The sequence below is a fragment of the Podarcis tiliguerta genome, assembly GCF_965153285.1.
Source record: "Podarcis tiliguerta genome assembly, chromosome: 8".
Lineage (NCBI taxonomy): Eukaryota > Metazoa > Chordata > Lepidosauria > Squamata > Lacertidae > Podarcis > Podarcis tiliguerta.
Window position 1 is genome coordinate 61,294,588 of NC_139541.1, and position 10,661 is coordinate 61,305,248.

Consider the following 10,661-nt stretch of genomic DNA (forward strand, 5'->3'; position numbering starts at 1 on the left):
TTTGGCTTGTGAAAATTGCTTTATAGAAACAAATGGCAGAAACAGGCCCATTAAACCGTATAAAATATAAGACAGACAGGAAAAAACACACACATGACCTTCCCAGCCTTAGTTCCTGCAAAATTCTGTCTAACTCCCTGAAATTTCCTTTATATGAAACTCTGAATTGCATCATATTCATTAGGTGAACACCAAACACATTCAGAAATAGTGTATATCTGGTATATCTCTCTTGAAAGGACACCACTTTATAATTCTGATGTGGGTGCATGTTGCAAGGCTTCCCCAGAGAGAGAGAAATCACTGCCATGTGGGAAAGGAGCATGTTCTCGACCAATTTGCTCCCTAACATGATAGGTTTTGTTCTTTAAATTTAAAAAATGTTCATGATTAAGTATGGCCATTTGAAGAGATTAAGATCATCTTTCCAAAATGTTGTACAAGACCAAAAGTGGCTGTGTTGAGATATAAACAACAACCCCCCAACACACTCAGGGATGGTCACATGCAGCCTTCAAAATAATGCCATGCAGCCCATGGGACTTTTGCTCCTAACCCCTCTTCATCTTCTGTGCTAACTATACAGTCTAGAATGATGCCACATTTCTGTGTCCAGAGAGGTTTCTCCCCCCCCCCCTCACTTTTAAGAACCAGAAATAACTTGAACAAGCAATTCCACCAGGTATTCTGAAATGGCACTCTTCCGAGAGGTCTACTTTAAAAGCAAGGGCTTTTTAGTCCGACTGAAAGCAAGACTCAAGCCAGCTAAAAGCCGCACCTTTGATTTAAGAGGTTTGAAGAGCACCCCATTTCCAACCAAGCCCACCCCCACCCCTTTAAGGAAGCTCATAAGTGCCAATCCACACAACTCTTCCGACAGGGTGAAGTCAAATCAGATGGCTGCATTTTGAAAAGCAACGAAGATTCCAACCAGGTGGGTGGCCACATCCTGTCTCAAGACACAAGGCATTGTCGTCTTGCCACATGCCGCCAGTAGTCTGGAGTATTTCTACAAACTTGCTTGGGGCACTGAAGTGCAACATTATCAGCCCCCTTAGGCTGCAATTCTATGAATGCTTACTTGGGAGTCAGGAGCCCTACTGGACATAGTAGCGCCTACCTCTGAGCAAATTAAGGAGGATGTTGACAAGCTGGAACGTGTGCAGAGAAGGGCAACCAAGATGATCAAGGGTCTGGAAACCAAGCCTTATGAGGAACAGTCGAAGGAGCTGGGTATGTTTATCCTGGAAAAGAGGAGACTTAGAGGAGATATGACAGCCATCTTCAAATATCTAAAGGGCTGTCACATGGAACAAGCTTGTTTTGTCCTGTTCTGGAGGGTAGAACTCGAACCAACGACTTCAAGTTAAAAGAAAGGAGATTCTGACTAAATAACAGAAAGAATTTTCTGTCAGCAAGAGCTGCTCAACAGCGGAATGGACTCCCTTGGAAGGTGGTGGACTCCCCTTCCTTGGAGGTTTTTAAGCAGAGGTTGGATGGCCATCTGTCACGGATGCTTTAGCTGAGATTCCTGCATTGCAGGGGGTTAGACTAGATGACCCTTGGGATCCCTTCCAACTCTCCAATTCTATGGTTCTATGAAATGTTCATAGGCTCTTCCTGCAGTTAAATGCCTTTAAACCAGTGGTGGCTGACCTACTCTCCTCTGACTGTTGTTGAACTAAAGCTGCCCTTATCACTGACTATTGCTGGCTGGGGCTGATGGAATTCCAGTAACACCTGGAGGGTTACAGGTGAGCCACCGCTGCTTTAAATGAAAGAGAAGCCTTTTTTCATCAAATGCATAATTAACATGGGGATTTATCGGCACAAGATTTCTCAATGGTCACAAGCACAGACGGCCTTTTAAAACAAGACACACACAGGCTTGCAAACCATAGAATCGTAGAGTTGGAAGGGACCACGAGGATCATTTAGTCCAACCCCCCTGCAATGCAGGAATCTTTTTGCCCAAGGTGGAACTCGAACCCACAGCCCTGGGATTAAGAGTCTCATGCTTCCCCACCTGAACTGGCACCTCCAGGCAAAGTACACCCTGATGTTCAGGGAAGTGCTATCCCCAAAACACCCCACCAAAGAGCTTTACAGGGATCTGTGGCTGGGGATGGAACATGTGCTCAGTGGCAGAGCAGAGGGCAGTAGGTCACAGGTCGAATCCTGGCTGCCTCCAATGAAAAGGAGCAGCTGCCAGTCAGCGTAAATCCTGGGGTAGATGGTCACATGGCCTGGCCTGGTATGGCAGCTTCCTGTTTTCCTGCTGGAGACAGAATGTTGCTTTCGATCAGGGATGGGGAACGTCAGGCCTGGGGGCTGAACGTGGCCCTATAGGCCTCCCTATCCAGCCCCCTGGACTGTCACCAGGCCATATGCACTCCTAAGCTACACCCATCGCTAGCTGAGCTTTGCATCCTCCTTGGGTGTCTTTGGTTGGCTGAAACATGTCACTGAACTCTGATAATGCCTCTTGCCTGGATGGAGGACAGAGGGCTGTGGGTGTTTAGGAATTAGCATCCTGTACAAAGGATGCCCACTCTTGTCTCTGGCCCTGGAAGGTTGCCCAGAATGGAATTCAACCTTCAAGATAAAAAAGGGTCCCCAGCCCTGCTTTAATTGGTCCTTTGGCCTAACCACTTGTGTGTGTGTTCATTTAATTTTAAAATCCAGCCACAAAAGCCAGCCCTACTCTAGATAAACGCATACAAGACACTCATTTTTCCCTGGATGCATCACATTCACCTAAATTACTAGGGTGAGTTTTACTCCAAATATTACAGTTCAGCTTTACCCCATCCACAGGGTTATGGGGTTCCACTCCTTAAGGCACGTAAACAAGGCAGCTTCCCAACTAGATGGATGATTGTTGCTGCACCTGACAGGAATGATTTCTCTGGGACACCCCTACCTTGTGGAAAGCCAGAAGGCAAGCTGTGAAGGCACCACAGTCTGACCCAACCTTGCTAGGGTCCCTTCTCCCAGCATCTGTGGAGATGCACCATGGGGTCTGTGACTGCATAGGTCAGGCATGCCAAAAGAGCATCGAGGGATGGCTTTGGCATGGAGCAAAGTTGGCATGTGCCCAGAGGCCGTTGATGCTTGAAGGACCCTCCCACCTAGTCAAGTATGGACCTGGTGCTAGCCTTCGTCCATCTCTCCTGGAACTCTTCCACCATTGAGAAGACCAGAAGGGAAGACATATTAAGTGTATGAGTAACTGTCTCTCTCAAAGGGAAGGCAGGGGGAAACAGAACCACCTCCTGGAAAGTCCTATTGCATCCAGGAAGCAGGCCACTTCCTCCCACAAGATGGCTGTGCTCATGTCACTTCCTTTCTGGTGCAATATCTGACCCACCCTCGCTGCTGCTCGGATGTAGTAAGCAACCCCAAAGGGAGCAAGCGACGTGCTCTTAACCATAGGAAGAAACGCCAGCTGCGCCAGGCAAAAATGTCCAGTCCCCTGAATTACAGTGACACAGGCACACCCAAAGCGAGAACAAGGAAACTGGCAGATCAATACCCACCCACCCTCTATTCCCCCACTCTGTCCTTCTCACTCCTCTTTCCGATGCAGTTTGCGCTGCACTCTGGCAGTCATGAGGAGGGCCGTAAAGAAGCAGATGGATGCCACAAGAAGGCATAGGGAAGAAAAAAGTGGAGCCAGGTCGCCGTGGAGCCGTGAGTAGATGGGCCGCCTCGTTTCATAGTCCAGAAGCACCGCCTCCACCTGGGTGAGGGTGCAAAGCATCAGGAAGACGTGGAAGATCTGGTGCCCCTGGCCCACAAAGTGGCACTTGCCGGGAAACCACTTTTCGGGGTAGGGGTAGGCAAAGAAGAAGGCCGCAATCAGGAAAAAGAGGACGTGGCACTTGTGGTATAAAACGGCCACGTCTGTGAGTCCGGAGGAAGGGGAGACGTAGATGCGGTGCAGCACCGGGCTGATGTCCAAGGCGTACGCCAGGGCAGAGGGCATTTCCTGGCAGAGCCTGCCCCACAGGGAAGAGAGGTGAGGGCTCCTGTATTTGGCATAGCAGGAGCCGGCGCACGAGAGCCAGGCAAGCAAAATGGCTCCCGGGATGTAGAAGCCCGCAACCCTTGTGTGCCACTCGGGCTCAATGGCGTAATAGTAATGCACCAGAGCACTGCTGTACTGGTATGTGGCTACGCCCACATAGTCCAGGAAGAAAAACGCACAGTGCCAGAACTCAGACTTGGCCTGCAGGAGGTGTGCCAGGGTGCTGAAGGTTGCGTAGATGACCGAAGAGGCGGCGATGACGAAGAGAGGCTGCGTGTGAGGGTCGCCAAGGAAGTCCACCGCCTGCGAGAGCCGCCAGAACCTCACCACCAGGACCAAGGCAGCCACCAGGTGCGTCCAGACATTGACGGCCTCGTTGTGCCGCTGAAAAAGCGAAAGGAAGTAGAACTTCCAGGTCTGGTTGAGGGGCCGGTAGCCGGCATGGATGTAGGGCTTCTGGAAAAGCTGGGGCACGTCCGATGCCTCCACCGTGCAGGAGGCTGAGGGGAGGGCCTCCTCCAGCAGCCGAGGGACTTTCCAGAAGTGCTGGGCACTGATGAAGAGGCGGCTGAGCTTTTCGGACACGATCGTTGCCATGGCAGGAATGGGCAGGCCCTGCAGAGCAAAACAACCCCTTTCAGGAAGAAAAGAGGAAGCAGAGTTGGGTTTGTGTTGGTTTGCATTTTGAAACAATGGATGCAACAACTGACAGTGGTTGAAACGGGAGCCACTGGGGGAACAGGGGGAATTGGGAGAGCAGGTGGCTGCTTGGGGAACAGAGGAGAAGCTCAGCAGTGTAATCCTAACCCTACTTACCTGGGAGTAAGCCCCACTGCAGTCAATAAGGCTGAGTTCTGAGCAGTCATGGTTAGATTGTAGACTGTTAGCGTACAATCCTAGGCGCAGTAGGAGGAAGCCCCTTTGAGCAAAGTGAGGCAACTTATAGGTAAACATGCAGAGGAATTGCACTGCCTGGCTCTGATACTTAGCTGGAAACAAGACCATTTGAAGGAAGTGGGTCTTGCTTCTGAAATGAAATGTGGCTGGAATTGGCCTTGCAAAAAGGAGCGTATTCCCTTTAGAGTAAGGAGGGAAAGGTGTAAACTATGTGGGCAGTATTATAACATGAATCTATGCAACGTTTTTCACTCCTGCTTTGATTACACCAATCACTTTTGCAAGGCAAGAGGTGAGAAGCTGAGAATGAGCTTGCGAGGAGGCATACCATGGGCAGACTGTCAGGCAGAGAAGCGCAACAGCAGCTTATCAGTGGTCCACTGTTTGCAGACTAAACTTAGTGGCCTGGTTCACAAATAAAGCTAAGCCATTATTAACGTTAAGCAAAGCAAAGTTCATAAACCAAGAAAAAGCCATGGATTGCAGGTGTGCCTTTTTGTAGTTAATACACAATAATTAAGCCATTGGGTTGACTTGAGCAATCAAATCATGATAGAGGAAGAAGAACACTGGAGATACGGGATTCTGGCCAGCTGGCTAGCAGTAGCCAGCAGCTTACTTTGTACAACACCATTCGAGCTAAATCCATTACAACAGGCTACCTGAGCAATGGGAAATTAGGATTCCAACAACTGTATCCTTTAAGATCCAAGAACACTCAGCTTCCATCCCAGATTTTACCAAGTTCTTTCATCAAGCCAGGGGGGGGGGGGGAATCCTGTTTCATGCTTCTAACTTTTGTAACTACAACTCTAGATTTTTGTCAAATAGATGTGTGTGTGTGTGTGTGTGTGTGTGTGTGTGGAAATTCTTCTTCCTTTTTTTTTTTAAATCCCCAAAATGAATGAAATAATTAATCAACAACAAAAGCATTACCTGGCCCTGATTTCCACCACCATTAAACTGGAACCCGCTCAACCACCTCCTTCCAGGAAACGCCTACTGTTCAAAGGCATTTTTTCATCTGTTGCCAAAGATGGGCTTGGTCAGAATTCCTAACACCACGATCACCGCCTCCTAGCCAAAGATTCGTCTGGCTGAGATCACTTTCTTAACATAACAAACATGGTTTTTTTTTGCAGTGCTCAGAGGGAAAATGCCAGGCTCTCTTCTACTCTGAACCAAGCCATGGGCCGCCAGAACCTGACTAAATACCAAGGCAGGAAATTTAGCAGTCTTAAGTCAGGATGGATTTAGTGAGAGAGATTAGGTGGCAGATGAAGGGAGCCTTCTCTCTGAAACCCTGGAGCCCCCTTTCCCAACGGGGTGCCCTCCAAAGTTTCAGGTGAAGGGCTGGCTCTGCCTTCAACTACTAACTTATTTCGCCACCTGCCACCCCAAGAGAGCCTGTTCCTCAGCACTTTTGAGCAGGCCTTGTAGATTGAGGCTGTGTACCTGTTACTGTTAAATATGCTTACAAAATATGCTTAAATATGCTTACAGGTGTTGGAATCCTAAAAATAAGACGGCCAAGTCACCTCACTACACCAACTCTTCTAAAAAGAGCAAGACATCCTGATTATTCAGTGATAGGTGGCTTTATGGGGCAATGAAACATGAGGGGATATGCGCACGTCAGTCTTTGAATCAGCTGAAAGTCTGGTGATCATCAGACCTCCAATTCTCCCACAGGCTGCCAACAGCACTAACAGCAACCTCCTCCCAGTTTTTCCCCACAACTCAACAGCCTGGATACATAACAGAACCCCATTGTTATATAATGCAAAGGGATGAAGGCGGGGTTTGAATTGTCTATATAGGAACGGACCTGTAAGCAGCTGCTTAAGCCGGAATCCATGTGAGAACTTGTTTATTTTCCTGCATTCAGAAATTCCAATACCACCTCTTCTTTCTTTTAAAAATAAAGATGCCTGCGAGACTTCGCATTCTCTTTAACACCCACCCAACATTTGCAAGCCCTGGCTTGCTTTGCCTCTCTATGTACTCAAACGTTTGGTTCCATATTTTAAAGTTGTAAAACTCTCTCTTTTTTTAAAAAAGCCATATACACTGGCTGACCGACGCTCTTTTTCCAAGCAAGGTACACCCCCCCCGCCACCAATGGAAAGATCCACGGGCTGATTGCCCCATTTTATAGCCCCAAAGCCAGGAGAAAAAAAAACACCTCACGCCCATTTTAGAAGAAAAACTGGTCTCCCCACCCGCGCTCCCTCCTATTAGGGAAGCTCCCTGATCGCCCCATAGTTTAAACTGACCAACTTTTCTTACGAACTACCAAGATGTTAAAAAGTTTGAGCCGGTAAAAGCTTGCAGACTAAATCCTATGCACGTTTACTCTGGAGCAAGTCCTCGTGAGCTGTGTGGGGTTTATTCCGAAGTGTAGCCAAGCTGCAAAGGAAACCGTGATCCTGTGCACACTTGCTCGAGAGTAAGTGCCGCCTGATGTCTCTGGGGTTTTACTTCTAAATCAAGCTTGCATAGGATCGGGGAGCAAAGGAAACTGCCCCCACCCACCCACCCCACCCACTCAAAAGCGCGCGCACTTTCCTCAGTTTCTTTAAACGCCTCCCGGACTCGCGTTGCATTATGCAAATAATTGCTCCCCGCAGAAATCTCTTATCCCCGGTTTGCTCTATTACTACACAGTCCCGTCGCACTGGGCATCTTGTTCCTTGAAAGGAGGGGGACCCCCATTTTCTCACTCCGGTGCCCCCCCTCCTCTTACCAATCGCCAGCAGCTTCTTCCTGAGGATGCTCGTCTGAAAGCGCCGAAGGAAGAGCAAAAAGAGAGAGGCGCCGACCTAGCCTAGCCGGGCAAGGCCGCCCCTCTGCGGCAACAGCCGCCTCTCCCCAAGAGACCCGCCTCGTCTGTTTTGCTTTTTCCCACGCAGCTGCAGGCAGAAACCAAACAGAAGCGCCGCCGAAGACTTCGGACCAACGAGGCGCTGCGCCCCCTGGAGGTTGCAGCCGACACCCGAAAGTAGCGCCGGGCGGGAGAAAGGCGCGGGGGGGGGGGGACGACCCCAATGCGGAAGCTGCAGGAAGGGGACGTGTATGCTGCGTTTCCCTCCCTCAGACGCCGAGGGAAGATGCTTGTGGGGAATCCCGGGAAGCGCAGCTTTTGTCGCCTCATGTGCCAAAAATTCCATCCTCTGTGCAGTTATTAAAGGCAGAGGAGCCCCGTTCTCCGTGTCCTTATCCCCAATCGCCTCTGTTGCAAAACATGAGCTGCCATAAGGCATGGAGGAGATAACCTGAGATGGTCCAGTGCAGGCTTCCTCAACCTCGGCCCTCCAGATGTTTTTTTTGGCCTACAACTCCCATGATCCGTAGCTAGCAGGACCAGTGGTCAGGGATGATGGGAATTGTAGTCTCAAAAAACATCTAGCGGGCGAAGTTGGGAAAGCCTGGTCCAATGCCTGCCAACCCATTGGACTCTGCAGTAGGATCCTGCACTGTTCCTCTGGGTCCTGGGCAGCTTCTTTCCGCTTTATGTTTACATGGACCCCAATGGAAAGCAGCAAAAAATCATAGAATTGGAGAGTAGGAAGGGACCCCAAGGGCCATCTAGTCCAACCCCCTGCAATGCAGGAATTCTGCCCACCACCATCCTTGAGTGGGCTCCAACCACCAACCTTCTGCCTTAGCAGAAATTCACCAGAAATTCCCAGAAAATGACTGCTTTGCTTCTCATTGGTTTTTGCTGTTGCATCACTCTGTGTCAACTTATCCAGACCCATGGGCGTAGCCAAGAGGGGGCAGGGGGTAGCTGCCCCTCCCCAAATCAATAAAAATACATAGCTAACTGAAGCGCTGCCCTCCCCGCCAAATCCTGGCTACACCCATGTCCAGACCCACTGTTTTCCTCTCTCCCTAGACTAACTGCAAGATTTGTCAAGAAAAGCTAAACCAGGAGCCCAGGTTCAGACAACACACTAAACCATATCATACCTTAGCACAACAGCAAAGGACCAGGGAACAAAGCAGCCACAATCACCTTTCATAGATCCTGTGCTTTCATGCCAAGACAGGTGTGGAAACGTTCTGGGGCACAGGCCAAATTAGGCCCAGCACAAACCCCAAGTAGGTTCAGGAGGCCTTGTTCCCTAAACTACACTCACTTGACTCAAACCAGTCATCATGTAACACAAGAATGGAGTAAATGCATGGCTGAAAGACCCACTTGTGTGAAAAACTTTTCACAGCCAATCCCTGCAGAAAACATTTTTGCCCAACTCAGGTCTAGCAAAGTCCCATGCCGCGCGTTTCCCGTGCCCAACACCCAGCAGGCTGTTTGGGAAATGCTGCACAAGGGACATACACCTTTTGATTCACCCAACGGCTAATTTAGTCCTCCTTCTACCCCATGGCAAAGCCATTATGGGAAAAATCATACTATTAAGTAAGTATGAGCTTCACTTCTTCTGAGTTTTATGCTCTCAAACATTGCTTACCTGCATTTATGTGCTACAACCGTTCGAATATAAATGTGTACTGCATACTGGTAATCTTATTTGCCCAGTTTGGAATTCATTGATATTTTACTAGACTAGATAGCAAGCTAAATCTGAAGTACTGAATAATGCAAAATCTGTGTTACAAGTCCAAATGGCTGCTAGCAAAGGCACACTAAGCTGTATAGTGTTGGACCATATGCACAGCTATTAATCATTTAGAAGTTTTGAAAACTTCTCAATAGTCTTCCACCACCCACAGTACACACCTTTAATATTTTTTATTTATATACAGTCTTTCATCAAAGATCTCAGGGTGGTTCACAAAATAAAAATTCTTATTCATTGGGGTAGAGAATTAAGCCACTGCTTATTTGCCCCATTGTTTTAAAGCCCTGCTTGTGCTTTTTTCAGAGCAGCCTCTCCTGCATGCCTGGCTCATCCCTTCAGAATGGCAGCTGTATTGTGCTGTTATATTTGTTGTTGTTTAGTCTTTTAGTCGTGTCTGACTCTTCGTGACCCCATGGACCAGAGCACGCCAGGCACTCCTGTCTTCCAATGCCTCCCGCAGTTTGGTCAAACTCATGCTGGTAGCTTCGAGAACACTATCCAACCATCTCGTCCTCTGTTGTCCCCTTCTCCTTGTGCCCTCCATCTTTCCCAACATAAGGTTCTTTTCCAGGGAGTCTAATCTTCTCATGAGGTGGCCAAAGTATCCGAGTCTCAACTATAGTAGTTATATTTACTATACATTAATTTACCCATTTCTAGTCTCTGCACTCAGGACTTGACAGCGGAAAGTACCAGAAAGGCATGTCAACTGGTATGTTTCTTCATCATTACCTTGTGAACTTTGGTATCAAACAAACTTTTTACCTGCACAAGGTCTGTTAAGCAAGATATTTCCATCTGGTGCATAGCTAGAGGACAAGTGATGCAAAATACTGAATTATTCCAGACTATGGGAGAGAGTTTGTGTACCTCCAGACTTGCCACTATTTTGCAGGAGTGATTCAAACACATACAAGAACTTTAGCTTTGGACAACTGTGGTCTGTCACCCTAGTGCATCAATTTTCATTTAAAAAAACCTTGTTTTAAGTGATGGGGAAATGCCCTGAGAAGCGTGGGGTGGGGAATCAATGAACAGTAAGACAATGTAGACAATCCCACAAGCAAATTGGGATGTCTAACTGCCACCTAAGGTTTGTGCAAGCAAATCAAATTGAAAGTTCTAAGGAGCCCTTAGCAACAGAACAG

At 48.3% G+C, this 10,661-nt stretch overlaps 1 protein-coding gene across 1 annotated transcript; it reads right to left on the reverse strand.

Annotated features, from left to right (window-relative positions):
• On the reverse strand, positions 1–8,096 carry PAQR7 (progestin and adipoQ receptor family member 7). Its single transcript, XM_083455517.1, is given in 3 exon segments — positions 1–4,664; positions 7,674–7,966; positions 7,968–8,096. Coding segments are annotated over 3 exon segments (1,503 nt in total). The 5' UTR covers positions 8,082–8,096; the 3' UTR covers positions 1–3,568.
• Between the last annotated feature and the right edge of the window lie 2,565 nt (positions 8,097–10,661).